General features: G+C 43.2%; 1 protein-coding gene across 4 annotated transcripts in view; it reads left to right on the top strand.

Moving 5' to 3' along the window:
* Nucleotides 1–16695, top strand: part of PRICKLE2 (prickle planar cell polarity protein 2) — a 336416-nt gene that overhangs the window by 246550 nt on the left and 73171 nt on the right. For all 4 annotated transcript variants that reach the window (XM_075321373.1, XM_075321374.1, XM_075321376.1 and 1 more), the window contains one exon: nucleotides 6625–6808. In XM_075321373.1, coding sequence (XP_075177488.1) covers nucleotides 6625–6808 — 184 coding nt within the window. The remainder of the gene's footprint in view (nucleotides 1–6624; nucleotides 6809–16695) is intronic.

Below are 16695 nucleotides of genomic sequence, written 5' to 3'. Positions count from 1 at the left end.
TACTCAAAAAAAAGCCTCCAATATCGTACTAGAGCTTATTTTTGGGGTAGGTCTTCTTTTTGGGAAAACACTGTAGTTATGAAGACATCTTCCGAGCACAGACACATCTAAGGGGGTTCCACTAAAGGAATGGGAAAAAAGAAGCCTCCTGTTTGGGTCCTTGTGCTGCCCCTGGTCTCTGGAATCCACTTGTTCCCCCCCCCCTTCTAAACTGATGGTCAAAGGGAATTAATTTATGGGTAAATTGCATTTTTTGGCTCTCTTTTGTCATTTGCGGCAGCCTGATTCCTTGGGAAACAGCTGGAACAATTTCTGCGGTGCCGAGCCCCTGTAATAACCAAATTATTCAGATTGCAGAGAAGAGATATTACAATAGTGACACCATCTCTACATGATATATGTCGTGCGGTGTAACGTATAGATTGTTTTGGCAGTCCTCCTCGCTCTTTTATTAGCGTATGTTATTATTTTATACGTCTCATCATTGCCACATATAAAGTTTTACATGTTTAATGTTTGACACATAAAAAGTGATGAAGACTTCTTGGCTCCTCAATAAAATACGTAACTTATAAATTTAAAATATGACTCGGCTAATGATGGTAAAGGACGAATCGTATGCGCGTCACGGCCTTTGTGTACAGCAAGATGTAACAGAATGATACTGACCATTGCCATATACTTTCAAAGATTAATACATAAACTACGCCATTCATCATATGTTTTTATATCAGCTTTTTTTTTACATTTTGTTTTTTTTGGGGGGGGGGTCAATTTAAGCTGAACTTAAAGTCCCTTTAAATGCATTGTCATTCCCACACTTCTTGTAGCGGAAATTCTGTGGATTGTCCATTATCAGCAAAAAGGAATGAGATTTTATCAAGTTTCATCCACCCAATGCTTTCAAATAATTGGTGCATCATTTGTCCTATTATCCATTTTTGAGAAGTCCGACCCACACTAAATCCTCATGCACAATAGCACTGCATTACAACTTTGATAATCCATGTCTGAAATGCTGTATAAAGCTTATTAAATGCATTTCCTGCCCACCTGATCTTATTGACAGCTTCTCAGTGATCCTCCTCCCTGCTGCAGCTGGTTCTCCACTCACCTGGCCTTATTGATAGCTTTTAAGTGTCCCTCCTCAATACCGATGGCTTGATTGACAGCTTCTCAGTGACCCTTCTCATTGCTGATGGCTTGATTGACAGCTTCTCAGTGACCCTCCTCCCTGCTGCTGCTGTTTCTCCACTCACATAGCCTTATTGATGGCTTTTCAATGTCTCTCCTCGCTACTGCTTTTTTTCCACTCCCCTGTCCTTATTTATAGCTACTCATTGTCCCTCTTCAGTGCTGATGCCGACTCTTCCCCACCTGTTCTGATTGCCATCTTTTCAGCGTCCCTCCTCCCTGCTGCTGCTTTTCACCAGGCTTTATTAATACCTTCTCAGTGTCCCTCTTCCCAGCTCCTCACCCACCTTGTCCTGATTGATAGCTTCTTAGTGTCCCTTCTTTCTGCTTATGTTGACTCATCACCCTATTGGTCACAATGACAGCTTCTGAGTGACCCTCCTCCCTGCTGCCTATGGTTCTCCACTCACCTGGCCTTATTGATAGCGACTCAGTGTCCCTCTGCCCTGCTACTGCTGAATTTTCACCCACCTTGCCCTGATTGAATGCTCCTCAGTATCCCTTCTCCCTGTTTATCCTGACTTTCCTCCCACTTGGCCCTCTTGACATCTTCTCAGTGACCCCCTCCCCCGCTGACACTGATTCTCCTCCCACTTGGTCCGATTGACAACTTCTCAGTATCTCTTCCATTGTTGCTGAATTCTTGCCCACCTATGGTATCTGAAAACTCCTCAGTGCCCCTCCTCCCTGCTGCTGTTTCTCCACTCACCTGGCCTTATGATGGTGCCTCAGTGTCCCTCTGCACTGCTGCTGCTGAATCTTCACCCACCTTGCCCTGATTGATAGCTCCTCAGTATCCCTTCTTCTTGCTTATCCTGACTTGGCTTGATTGACAGCTTGTCAGTGACCCTCTTCCCTGCCGACACTGATTCTCCACCCACTTGCCCTGATTGACAGCTCTTAAGTGACACTCTTCCCTGCCGACGCTGATTCTCCACACATTTGGCCAGTTGACAGCTTTTCTGTGACCCTCTTCCCTGCTGACACTGATCCTCTACCCAAATGACCCGATTGACAGCTTCTGTGACCCTCTTCCCTGCTGACACCAATTCTCCGCCCACTTGGCCTGATTGACAGCTTGTCAATGACCCTCTTACCTGCTGACACTGATTATCCTCCCACTTGGCCTGATTGATAGCTTCTCAGAGACCTTCTCTGACACTGATTCTCCACCCACCTGACTCAATTGACTGCTCTTCAGTATCCCTTCCCATTGCTGCTGAATTCTCGCCCACCTATCTAACACCTCCTCAGTGTACCTCCTCCCTGTCTCTGCTGAGATCTCACACCGCTCAGTATACGTTGCAGCTGTCAGGCTGGATGTGTGGAGACTGAATACACTGGAACTTCTGAGTTCTCCCCCTTTTTAGCTGGACTCCTAAGATATTCACTTTAATGTTGGAATTATACAGCCATTCTGACATGGATTTTCAGCGTAAGTACACCAGCCTAATGTCCAAAGGGTCCTATTCAATGATATATGCAATTTGATGGTTTTATTTCTTGAATGTTTTAGTTGCTGAGATGCAATGTATCCGACAAACAATCTCCGCACTTGTATGAACACACATTGTGCAGCTCGACCCCCCCACCCCCTTACTGAGGAGCGCAACTGCGTCCAGAGGAGCATTCGTGTTCTCACTTCATTGCAAAAAAAAAGCAGAAAACACATCCGAGATAAATCCAAGGACCACCAAGGCGTCCCCCTACTGCTTGTTTGGATAGCGGGGAGACATTGTTTCTGTCCAGAAGAATAATCCCTTGTCCTCTCTTATTAGTGTAAGTCTTGTTTTGGCAAAGGCAGTGTAAGCCAGCGTGTGTTTCCGGGAGGTGACCTGATCTGGTACTAATTGGAATCCAGCGGTGTAACCGATTTCCAGGACCCTTTAACTGCTGGAAGGGTTTGGTGACCGCATGTTCCTCGGTCTTAACCTCATCCTACAGCTGATATTTTGCACAGTATGGAGTCATGTTGGCACTGCGGTGATGCCAGATGGTGCAAAGAAAAATATCGCTGGGAAACAAGTCCCCGATGACTCTCACAGTTCTGTATTTTTACATATGTTTTATCATTTATGCAGCTTTTATATGAAGTCTACAGACCCTGCGATGGTGAGAGAGGACTTTACACTCTTTGGTAAATACAAGTATTCCACTTGAATTCTGTACAGATGACTTTCCAGCAGTCTCGTTATCATCACAGACCAGAATTACAATGACTGATACACTAGATATAACTGATCCTGTTGTGCACATTTGCCATTTTAGCAGTTTCCTTATCACAGACAGACATAATTACAATGACTGATATTCACTATGGTAGATAACACAGGATCCTATTCTGTACAGATGACTTTTCAGCAGTCTCGTTATCATCACAGACCAGAATTACAATGACTGATACACTAGATCAGTGATGGCGAACCTGTGGCACTCCAGCTGTTGCAAAACTACAATTCCCATCATGTCTTCACAGCCAAAGCTTTTGCTTTGAATGGCCAGGCATGATGGGAATTGTAGTTTTGCAACAGCTGGAGTGCCACAGGTTCGCCATCACTGCACTAGATAAAACTGATCCTGTTCTGTACATTTGCGATTTCAGCAGTCTTCTTATCACAGACATAATTACAATGACTGAACTTCACTATGGTAGATAACACAGGATCCTGTTATGTACAGATGACTTTTCAGCAGTCTCGTTAGCATCACGGAGAATACTGTGTTCAGCAGTCTCATTATCATCACAGACAATGATATACTAGATAAAATGGATCCTGTTCTGCACATATGAAATTTTGGCAGTCTCATTATCATCACAGACAGCTTTACAATGACTGATCTACGCAATAGTAGAGAACACAAGATCTTGTTCGGTACAGATGATTTTTCAGCAGGATTACAATGACTGGTATACATTACTATAGTAGATAACAACACAGGATCCTGTTCTGTACAGAGGACTTTTCAGCAGTCTCATTATCATCACAGACAGAATTACAATAACTGATATACTAGATAAAATGAATCCTGTTCGGCACATATGACATTTTAGCAGTGTCATTATCATTACAGACAGGATTGCAATGACTGATATACGCTATAGTAGGTTCACAGGATCCTGTTTTGTACAGATGACTTTTCCGCAGTCTCATTATCACAGACAGGATTACAATGACTGATATACGGTATAGTAGATATCTCAAGATCCTGTTGTTTGCACATGGATTTCAGCAGTCTCGTTATCATTACAGACAGGATTACAATGACTGATATACACTATAGTAGATAATACAGGATCCTGTTCTGTACAGATTACTTTTCAGCAGTCTGGTTATCATCACAGACAGGATGATAACAATGACTGATATACTCCATAGTCGGATATACTCTATAGTAGATAAAACAGGATCCTGTTCTGTACAGATTACTTTTCAGCAGTCTCGTTATCATCACAGACAGGATGACAAAGTTTAACACCTCTATTTTCAGTAGATAACCAAGAATCCAACATTCTTAATAGGGGATTTCACAACTCACCTCCTCCTCTCCTTTCACAATGACCTTTTCCCTGATAAGGGCATGGTCATTAAGTACTACTTTACAATTTGGTAGCATCAGTCAGTCTGTTGTATTACCAATGGCCACATTTTTTTTTTTATCGCTAGAGATAATCTTCTGGTCAATGGCACTCTGATGAGGAACACAGGAGCTTTTGGCTCAGTCAGCACCTATCTGCTATGTAAGGGGGCATTAGAATTAAATTAGTGAGGGTCCGACACCCAGTATGCGTCGATTTCATTATGATCTGAGCTATAGTACCCAAGAACTACCTATAGGGTACACTGTGTACGTCTAGGTTTGAGCTTATTGGTGGGGTGCCGCCATAGGTTTGACTGTCTTGATAGCCTATCAGCATCATGAACAACCCCTTTAAGTAGAACATTTTGCTTTCTGCAATCAGAGGGTCCGTTGTACAATTTAGGATGCAATGTCATGTAGCAAAATGTCAGTTGAATAAATTGTATTATCATGATCATATTTGGGGATTTAAGAAAAAGACTGATGGCACATCCTACCTTTCTAATGTGAACAGGTGCAAACTGAACATGAAACCTAGTAACAAAAAGGAGACAGCTGCACTCTGTAGTGCTAAGATATGTGCAACAATGGATATGGGAATATAGACATACATTACTGTTATGAAAAACTTGCAAAAATTGAGATACTTAGCACACAAAAATGGCCAGTTTTATGTGAGCCCAACAGCCTGCGGCAAGGCAACCTCTTTTTCTTGGGTCCCTGCCAGACTAACTTCTATTCTTCATTTTTAGGGTCCTGTCCGCCCATAAATTGTAGGCATTTTTTTAACAAAAATAGAGGCATTAGTTTGTTAGGTACCCAACAAAAAAGGTCGCCTTGCCATTGGCTGTTGGGCTCATGTAATGCTGGCCATTTTGGTGTGCTAAGTATCTCAATTTTGACATGTGGAACAATGAATATGAGAATATAGACATGCATTACTGCTATGAAAAACATGCAAAAATTGATACTTAGCACACAAAAATGGCCAGTTTTATGTGCACCCAACAGCAAGGTGATCTCTCTTTCTTGAGTCCCTGTCAGACTAAATTCTATTATTCATTTTTAGGTTCCTGTCTGCCAATAAATTGTAGGGTTTTTTTTTTTAACAAAACTAAAGGCATTATTTTGTTAAGGACCCAACAAAAAAAGGTCACCTTGCCGTTGGCTATTGGGCTCACATACAGCTGGCCATTTTTGTGTGCTAAGTATCATATGGGACTATAGACCTGTATTACTGCTATGAAAAACAGGCAAAAATTGAGGTACTTGGCACACAAAAATGGCCAGTTTTATAGGCGTCCAACAGCCAATGTCAAGGTGACCTCTATTTGGGGATTTATTATCACATGTCTTTTTAAGGGCCATAGGAATCTTTTAAAGGGATGGTAAATGTAGACTATGGAGACATCTGTTCTATGGAAGGAGGACGTTGATATCATAGCAATTGCATATTTACAGTATTGAGCAATTTCCAACCATATAATTTCAATTGTTGTCCTTACCTGTAGGTGGCGATCTTTCAAATAGCTGACAAAGCTAGAAATTATCATGTTCTACAATGGAATATTTCCAGATAGGACAGGATTTAAGCTACCAAACCCCACGTCCTTGCCTGATTCCTGCTCCTCCAGCCTCTGCACCTTGCAGATAGTGTCTAAACGCTCCCCCGATGTGTTACTGTTACTGCCGCCTTCACCTGCCATTGTCTCCTATGTAATATTGACATTTCCAAACAGAAGATCCGTGCCGCGGGCATCGCGCCAGAGAATGTGTTTATACTTTGGTATCTTAGCTTCAATGAATAGCTGACGAGTGGCACACTTACAGAGGAATTTTTGTTTTCTGCAGGAAGATCTGTCTGCATTGTAAGTGCCCACGGGAGGAGCACAGTGCCACCGCCATGCCTCTGGAGATGGAGAAAACCATGAACAAGCTGATGTTTGACTTTCAGAGGAACTCGACGTCCGATGACGACTCTGGCTGCGCTCTGGAGGAATACGCCTGGATCCCTCCTGGATTGAAACCAGAACAGGTACTTTGTTCTTCCTAATTCCGGCCATCTGCACAATGCAAAACCTCCTGTCTGAAGGTGTTAGTAATGCGCCCTAAGTGGGGTTGTCAGTAACCAGCGGTAATCTCCATGTTCTCCACTTCACCCTAGAGATCTTGTAACCCTACACCATCTGACATGGTCACTTAATGATCCAAAAAATGGATGACAACCCCCTGTAATATTGTCATACGGGGCGGACATACCACTGGTGCAAACAGTGCGGCTGCACAGGGGTCCAAGAGGTAAAATGGCCCCCTTACTACCTCCATTTTTGAGTTTTTGAGGCTGCACAGGGGTCCAAGAGGTTGGGGGAGGCCCCTTATGACCTTCATTTTTATGAGCTCTTGTGCTTCTGGCTCAGGGGTCCAAGAGGGCCCCGTACTACCTTTATTTTTATAAGCATTTTCGGCTGTACAGGGGTCCAAGAGGTCCCCTTCTACCTCCATTTTTATGAGCTCTTGCAGCTGCACAGAGGTCCAAGAGTGCCCCTTACTGCCTCCATTTTTATGAGCTCTTGCGGCTGCACAGAGGTCCAAGAGTGCCCCTTATTGCCTCCATTTTTATGAGCTCTTGCGGCTGCACAGGGGCCAAGAGTGCCCCTTACTGCCTCCTTTTTTATGAGCTCTTGCGGCTGCACAGGGGTCCAAGAGTGCCCCTTACTGCCTCCATTTTTATGAGCTCTTGCGGCTGCACAGGGGTCCAAGAGTGCCCCTTACTGCCTCCATTTTTATGAGCTCTTGCGGCTGCACAGAGGTCCAAGAGTGCCCCTTACTGCCTCCATTTTTATGAGCTCTTGCGGCTGCACAGGGGTCCAAGAGTGCCCCTTATTGCCTCCATTTTTATGAGCTCTTGCGGCTGCACAGGGGTCCAAGAGGTCCCCTTCTACCTCCATTTCTAGGACCCCTGTGCAGCCGCAAGAGCTCAAAGAGGTCCCCTTCTACCTCCATTTCTATGAGCTCTTGCGGCTGCACAGGGGTCCAAGAGGTCCCCTTCTACCTCCATTTCTATGAGCTCTTGCGGCTGCACAGGGGTACAAGAGGTCCCCTTCTACCTCCATTTCTATGAGCTCTTGCGGCTGCACAGGGGTACAAGAGGTCCCCTTCTACCTCCATTTCTATGAGCTCTTGCGGCTGCACAGGGGTCCAAGAGCGCCCCTTGCTACCTCCATTTTTGAGTTCTTGCGGCTGCACAGGGCCCATATATTCTTCTTGCACATTCTTGTGTCCATCAGTGGTGTCGCCAAATTTTCCAAAACTGCACTTGCTTAGACTCCCACGAATTGCTAAAACTATGAGGACACAGAGATCTGACGAGTCTTTGACCTTGATTTTCTTAAATCACTTTGTTAGAAAATTGTGGCCAAAGATTCGGCACAATTGCATTGTGTGAACAAAGCCGAAGAAGTGCTCAACTGAGTGCGATGTCCTTGGCTTTGGTCAGTTACTCTTGGGTCTCCTCGGATGGACATGCTCGGCTCTCTGAGAAGGGGAATGGCACTTCTCGGGCCCCTCTGCCTCCTTATTCTAGCAATAGATTGGTGCGGAGACCCCAAACTTCTAAAACTTCTGAGATGTATTTTTTAGGTGTCTCAGACATTTAGTCTTGCACTCAGGGTTTCTGAATTATTGTATCTGTGGCTTCACTACTTTTTCGTTGATGGCTCCGCTGATCAGCAGTTCTTGACCCTGGCGATGGCAGCAGGAAATGCTCCGTTCCAGAGATGCTCCATCTTCTGATAATGGCTGTGACCAGGTACTGTGCATCCTCCTTCTATTGATATGTATCGGAGGTGGATGTGCAGTACCGATCAGAAGATGGAGCAGCTCCAGAATTGAACATTTGCAGCTTCCGCCGCCGACACCGTGAACAGCTGATTGACGAGTGCCAGGTGTTGGACCCCGGCCGATCAGACATTGATAACCTATCCTAAGGAAAGGCCATGAATGCAAAAGTAGTGGACAATCCCTTTAACACTTTAAGGGCCTGTACATAAATTGTGTTTTTTTTCCATGTATTTTTCCAGGGGTCTTGTGCAGGAGAGATGGAAAGAGTGCAATAGTAGGGAGTATCATTGCTCAATCTGACTACACGAGGTGTTTGTAGTCTGGTGCCATGGAGACACACAGTTCTGCATTGGTGCTGTAAATGTGACGCCCTGGCAAAGCCAGGTTGTCACAGAAAGAGTTAATCCTCCTTGGTAATCTGATCTCACACCGGTGCAGCAAGACAAACCACATCCCCCAGGGTAAGAGAAAAGCAGAGCAGAGGGGAGGGGCTGGAGCAGAGTGTTTGGAGAGACAGAGAGAAGAGAAGTCTGGAGTTGTAGCTCCCAGGCTGATAGTGAAGCGTGCTCCGAGAGGGCCGGGACAGGCCGTAGTGAGGAAGGGGCCAGAGGTAGCCGAGCAGGGTAGTGGCCCCTCGGTACCTAGGGTGACCCGGTTCACTACAGGGGAGTGGATTCCCCGTTCCCGGCTGAGGAGAAAGAGGAAGAGAGTGGAGAGAAAGGCACCTGGCTGCAGGGAAAGAACAGGAGCTGCTGCACCGAGTGTGGGACACTAACACCCCCGTACCGAAGGCTGCGGACACCGGCAATTCCTAGTTTACCAGTGACTCCGTGTGAATTACTTGTGAGTACGCCCGTGCCCTTGGGCACCGCACCGCAGCACTGCGCCCTGCTCCCTGCTTACCCCATCACCGGGCCCCGGGACAACCAACCCCCCTACCCACGGAGGGGAGGACTAACATCTAGCTGCTCCATACCATCGCTCCCGGGATCCCCGTCCAGAGCAGCGGTGGTGTTCCAACCTCACCACAACCGTGGGTGGCGTCACGGACAATCTCCCTTATCAAATCCCCTTTTACTGTGGAGCCTGGGATCACAGACCGGGTCACGCTACCGTGATACCCACAGAAGTGACTCTGTGGCCCGGATCTGAGTACCCCTGGTCCCCGGGCGACACATAAACATTGTTACCAGAAGCTTTACTCCAACGTAGACGTTCCTGGGGTTCGGATTACAGCCAGTGAGATCAGAAGGCGGCTTGTGATTTCTGAAATTCTCCGGGTTCTGCCAGGGATGCTTTTATATTTATGCATTTCATGAATTTTGCTATTTGTGATATGAAATGCCAAAGATGATGTATGATACGCCAATATTCGAGAAATGCATAAACCCAGAATCTCACCCTCCCTGAGCCGGGTCTGCAGCACAGACGACTTCTATGACCTATCTGCAGTTCATTAAAATCTAGTTTTAATTTTATGGTATGTAGCTTCAGTGTGAAAACGGTCATGTCGGACTAACCCTGGCGAGTCTCCGCGCTGGCTGACAGCAATGGATTCATTAGAAAGTAAACTGGTTGTTGCTAACTAATAATACGAGTGAAGAACCTATAAATTAAGCAGACACGTCATACTTTTGGTTTTTATACACAGTATATTCTATAGTTTATATATACAATGCCTTGCGAAAGTATTCGGCCCCCTTGAATTTTTCAACCTTTTCCCACATTTCAGGCTTCAAACATAAAGATAAAAATGTTAATGTTATGGTGAAGAATCAACAACAGGTGACACAATTGTGAAGTTGAATGAAATTTATTGCTTATTTTAAACTTTTGTAAAAAATAATAAACTGAAAATTGGGGCGTGCAATATTATTCATCCCCTTTACTTTCAGTGCAGCAAACTCACTCCAGAAGTTCATTGAGGATCTCTGAATGATCCAATGACTGATGATGATAAATATAATCCCGCTGTGTGTAATCAAGTCTCCGTATAAATGCCCCTGCTCTGTGATAGTCTCAGGGTTCTGTGTAAAGCGCAGAGAGCATCATGAAGACCAAGGAACACAACAGACAGGTCCGTGATACTGTTGTGGTGAAGTTTAAAGCAGGAATTGTTTGCAAACAGATTTCCACAACTTTAAACATCCCGAGAAGCACTGTGCAAGCGATCATATTGAAATGGAAGGAGTATCATACCACTGCAAATCTACCAAGACCCGGCCGTCCATCCAAACTTTCATCTCATACAAGGAGAAGACTGATCAGAGATGCAGCCAAGAGGCCCATGATCACCCTGGATGAACTGCAGAGATCTACAGCTGAGGTGGGAGAGTCTGTCCATAGGACAACAATCAGTCGTACACTGCACAAATCTGGCCTTTATGGAAGAGTGGCAAGAAGAAAGCCATTTCTCAAAGATATCCATAAAAAGTGTTGTTTAAAGTTTGCCACAAGCCACCTGAGAGACACCAACATGTGGAAGAAGGTGCTCTGGTCAGATGAAACAAAATCAAACTTTTTGGGCACGATGCCAAACGATATGTTTGGCGTAAAAGCAACACAGCTCATCACCCTGAACACACCATCCCCACTGTCAAACATGGTGGTGGCAGCATCATGGTTTGGGCCTGCTTTTCTTCAGGAGGGACAGGGAAGATGGTTAACCCTAGAACGCATACCTGGGGCCTCGCAGGCCTGCTAGGTCATTTGTTTTCTATGGTAGATTGAATTGCTTGCGCGTTCTAGGGTTAAAATTGATGGGAAGATGGATGGAGCCAAATACAGGACCATTCTTGAAGAAAACCTGTTGGAGTCTGCAAAAGACCTGATACTGGGACGGAGATTTGTCTTTCAACAAGGCAATGATCCCAAACATAAAGCAAAATCTACAATGGAATGGTTCACAAATAAACATATCCAGGTGTTAGAATGACCAAGTCACAGTCCAGACCTGAACCCAATTGAGAATCTATGGAAAGAGCTGAAAACTGCTGTTCACAAACGCCTCCATCCAACCTCACTCAGCTCCAGCTGTTTACAAAGGAAGAATGGGCGAGAATTTCAGTCTCTCCATGCGCAAAACTGATAGACACATAAACCAAGCGACTTGTGCTGTAATCGCAGCAAAAGGGGGCGCTACAAAGTATTAACTTAAAGGGGACGAATAATATTGCACGCTCCAATTTTCAGGTTATTATATTTATAAAAGTTTAAAATAAGCAATACATTTCGTCTCTCTCTCGCTCTCTCATATTTATATATATATATATATATATATATATATATATATATATATATATATATATATATATATCCACGATGTAGATATGAAAAGGTCGCACTCCAAGTCAGGGAAAAGGAATTTCGTTTATTCCATGATCACATCACAGGTACAGGTAGTGAGGGAGGGTGAGGGTGTGCCACGCCGGACGACGGCGGCCGTTTCGCAAGTAGTCTTGCTTCTACGGGTCCAATGCATACAATAGTGCTGCATCCGCCCTTAAATAACAGGTGATACGGGTGCAGCATTTTGTTGCGTGAATAATAGTGCAATTAAAAACACATTACCAGCTGCAGATACAGATAGTGGACATAGAAACTTATTATGCATTAATGTCAAAGCATAAAACATATGCAATCCAGTACATACATGGAAATAATTAATCAAGTAAAATACTTCTTTTTATGCAAACTGTCTTAGGACATCAAGAGGAAAGAGAGAAAGGAGAATAAATAATTTCTATTATATCTGGTAGAAAGAATAAATAATTCCCATTATATCTGGTAGAAAAAGGGTTGTCAATTGTTACCAGAATGTAAACCAGCACTATAAGAACACTGACAAGTCATTTTTGTCATTTAGGCCGAGGGGACCTAGGGCATTCAAGTCTATAATTAATCTGGATTCTTTTCTAAGTAAGGAACGATGGGTATCTCCTCCTGTGGGACAGGGGTTAATTTTCATTACCCCAGCAAACCTCAGAAGACGTGGATTTCCACTATGGCAATCTTGCATATGAGCAATTAAACGAGGTGAGCCTATCCCAGAAGTTATAGACTTGAAATGTTCCCTAAATCTGACATATAGAGGGCGAATTGTTTTGCCTATATAATATCTCTGACATGGACAGAAGATCACATATACGAGATAGTTAGACTTGCAAGTAATAAGATCATTTATCTTGAACAGCTCATTACCGATTTTTAGGGAATCTCCTGTGCAGTGATATTCACAGAAGGGGCAGCCGCCGCACCTGCGATTTCCTTTAATCTTATTGCGGTCTAACCAAGTACCTGGTTTTGAAGTGGTAATGCGATTATCAACAAGTATATCTCCTATGTTCTTACATCTCCTATATGAAATTAAGGGGCCTTCATTTGTCATCTCATGAAGATCTTTATCTTTATTAATTAGATGCCAATGTTTTTTTATGCTCGATTTAATTGCATCATACATAGAATTAAATTTGAAGTTAAAAACGCATCTATTTGAACTTGTATTTTTCGAAGTGGCAAGTATTTTATTATTTTTATTTCCATCTTTTTTCTTATTTTCTTTGATTTTATTTTTATTTTTATGATCGTAATTTAGAGATTTTTCAAGGGCCAGATTGATCACAGATACGGGATAGCTGCGTTCCAAAAGACGTTTTTTTAGATCTGCTGCTTGATGCAGAAAGGTCTCAGAATTATTATGTATTCTTCTAAGGCGCAAAAATTGACTGTAAGGGAGGGCTCTCTTTGTATGGGAGGGATGCGCGCTATTGAAGTGAAGTAATGTATTCACTGCAGTAGGTTTCCTATATATCTGTCTCTCAATAACCCCGTCCGATACACTGAGTGTGACGTCCAAAAAATCAAGTTTTTGGTTACCGAAGGTGTATGTGAAGTACATATTATAGGAATTGTTGTCATTTAAATATGACACAAAGTTCTCAAATTCTAGCGCAGAGCCATCCCATACAAAGAGGCCATCGTCCATATATCTGGCATATTTTTTTATGTGTTTCAGATATGGATTATTTAGACTATAGATGAAATCGTCTTCAAATGCCGCCAGAAAGAGATTTGCAAAGGTACATGCTGTGGGGGTACCCATCGCGGCACCCCCACATTGCAGGTACCACTGATCGTCGAATTTGAATGCATTGTGATGCAACACGAAGCTTAAAGCCTCGGTAATAAAATCCACCAAAATTGGATCCTGATTAAAGTTCAGCAAAACTCTCTTGATAGTAATCTATCAAGAGAGTTTTGCTGAACTTTAATCAGGATCCAATTTTGGTGGATTTTATTACCGAGGCTTTAAGCTTCGTGTTGCATCACAATGCATTCAAATTCGACGATCAGTGGTACCTGCAATGTGGGGGTGCCGCGATGGGTACCCCCACAGCATGTACCTTTGCAAATCTCTTTCTGGCGGCATTTGAAGACGATTTCATCTATAGTCTAAATAATCCATATCTGAAACACATAAAAAAATATGCCAGATATATGGACGATGGCCTCTTTGTATGGGATGGCTCTGCGCTAGAATTTGAGAACTTTGTGTCATATTTAAATGACAACAATTCCTATAATATGTACTTCACATACACCTTCGGTAACCAAAAACTTGATTTTTTGGACGTCACACTCAGTGTATCGGACGGGGTTATTGAGAGACAGATATATAGGAAACCTACTGCAGTGAATACATTACTTCACTTCAATAGCGCGCATCCCTCCCATACAAAGAGAGCCCTCCCTTACAGTCAATTTTTGCGCCTTAGAAGAATACATAATAATTCTGAGACCTTTCTGCATCAAGCAGCAGATCTAAAAAAACGTCTTTTGGAACGCAGCTATCCCGTATCTGTGATCAATCTGGCCCTTGAAAAATCTCTAAATTACGATCATAAAAATAAAAATAAAATCAAAGAAAATAAGAAAAAAGATGGAAATAAAAATAATAAAATACTTGCCACTTCGAAAAATACAAGTTCAAATAGATGCGTTTTTAACTTCAAATTTAATTCTATGTATGATGCAATTAAATCGAGCATAAAAAAACATTGGCATCTAATTAATAAAGATAAAGATCTTCATGAGATGACAAATGAAGGCCCCTTAATTTCATATAGGAGATGTAAGAACATAGGAGATATACTTGTTGATAATCGCATTACCACTTCAAAACCAGGTACTTGGTTAGACCGCAATAAGATTAAAGGAAATCGCAGGTGCGGCGGCTGCCCCTTCTGTGAATATCACTGCACAGGAGATTCCCTAAAAATCGGTAATGAGCTGTTCAAGATAAATGATCTTATTACTTGCAAGTCTAACTATCTCGTATATGTGATCTTCTGTCCATGTCAGAGATATTATATAGGCAAAACAATTCGCCCTCTATATGTCAGATTTAGGGAACATTTCAAGTCTATAACTTCTGGGATAGGCTCACCTCGTTTAATTGCTCATATGCAAGATTGCCATAGTGGAAATCCACGTCTTCTGAGGTTTGCTGGGGTAATGAAAATTAACCCCTGTCCCACAGGAGGAGATACCCATCGTTCCCTACTTAGAAAAGAATCCAGATTAATTATAGACTTGAATGCCCTAGGTCCCCTCGGCCTAAATGACAAAAATGACTTGTCAGTGTTCTTATAGTGCTGGTTTACATTCTGGTAACAATTGACAACCCTTTTTCTACCAGATATAATGGGAATTATTTATTCTTTCTACCAGATATAATAGAAATTATTTATTCTCCTTTCTCTCTTTCCTCTTGATGTCCTAAGACAGTTTGCATAAAAAGAAGTATTTTACTTGATTAATTATTTCCATGTATGTACTGGATTGCATATGTTTTATGCTTTGACATTAATGCATAATAAGTTTCTATGTCCACTATCTGTATCTGCAGCTGGTAATGTGTTTTTAATTGCACTATTATTCACGCAACAAAATGCTGCACCCGTATCACCTGTTATTTAAGGGCGGATGCAGCACTATTGTATGCATTGGACCCGTAGAAGCAAGACTACTTGCGAAACGGCCGCCGTCGTCCGGCGTGGCACACCCTCACCCTCCCTCACTACCTGTACCTGTGATGTGATCATGGAATAAACGAAATTCCTTTTCCCTGACTTGGAGTGCGACCTTTTCATATCTACATCGTGGATTTTGTATTGCCTTTTCTTTGGGACACGCACCCAGGTGGAAGCACAGCTTGTCAGCCATACAGGATTCAGCGGTGCCCGGTATCCTCAACTCAGCCTTATATATATATATATATATAATATACACACAGTACAGACCAAATGTTTGGACACTCCTCATCTCTAGAACAACTGCTAAGAGGAGGCTTTGTGCAGCAGCCTTCATGGTAAAATAGCTGCTAGGAAACCACTGCTAAGGACAGGCAACAAGCAGAAGAGATTTGTTTGGGCTAAAGAACACAAGGAATGGACATTAGACCAGTGGAAATCTGTGCTTTGCTCTGATGAGCCCAAATTTGAGATCTTTGGATCCAACCACCGTGTCTTTGTAGAAAAGGTGAACGGATGGACTCTACATGGCTGGTTCCCACCGTGAAGCATGGAGGAGGAGGCGTGATGGTGTGGGGGGGCTTTGCTGGTGACACTGTTGGGGATTTATTCAAAATTGAAGGCATACAGAACCAGCATGGCTACCACAGCATCTTGCAGCGGCGTGCTATTCCATCCGGTTTGCGTTTAGTTGGACCATCATTTACTTTTCAACAGGACAATGACCCCAAACACACCCTCCAGGCTGTGTAAGGGCTATTTGACTAAGAAGGAGAGTGATGGGGTGCTACGCCAGATGACCTGGCCTCCACAGTCACCAGACCTGAACCCAATCGAGATGGTTTGGGGTGAGCTGAACCGCAGAGTGAAGGCAAAAGGGCCAACAAGTGCTAAACATCTCTTGGTACTCTTTCAAGACTGTTGGAAAACCATTTCCGGTGACTACCTCTTGAAGCTCATCAAGAGAATGCCAAGAGTGTGCAAAGCAGTAATCAAAGCAAAAGGTGGCTACTTTGAAGAACCTAGAATATAAGACATATTTTCAGTTGTT

The sequence above is a fragment of the Anomaloglossus baeobatrachus genome, chromosome 8, assembly GCF_048569485.1.
Source record: "Anomaloglossus baeobatrachus isolate aAnoBae1 chromosome 8, aAnoBae1.hap1, whole genome shotgun sequence".
In the NCBI taxonomy this organism is placed as follows: domain Eukaryota; kingdom Metazoa; phylum Chordata; class Amphibia; order Anura; family Aromobatidae; genus Anomaloglossus; species Anomaloglossus baeobatrachus.
Note: the sequence above shows the minus strand (reverse complement) of the source record. Positions and strands in the feature narration are given on the sequence as shown.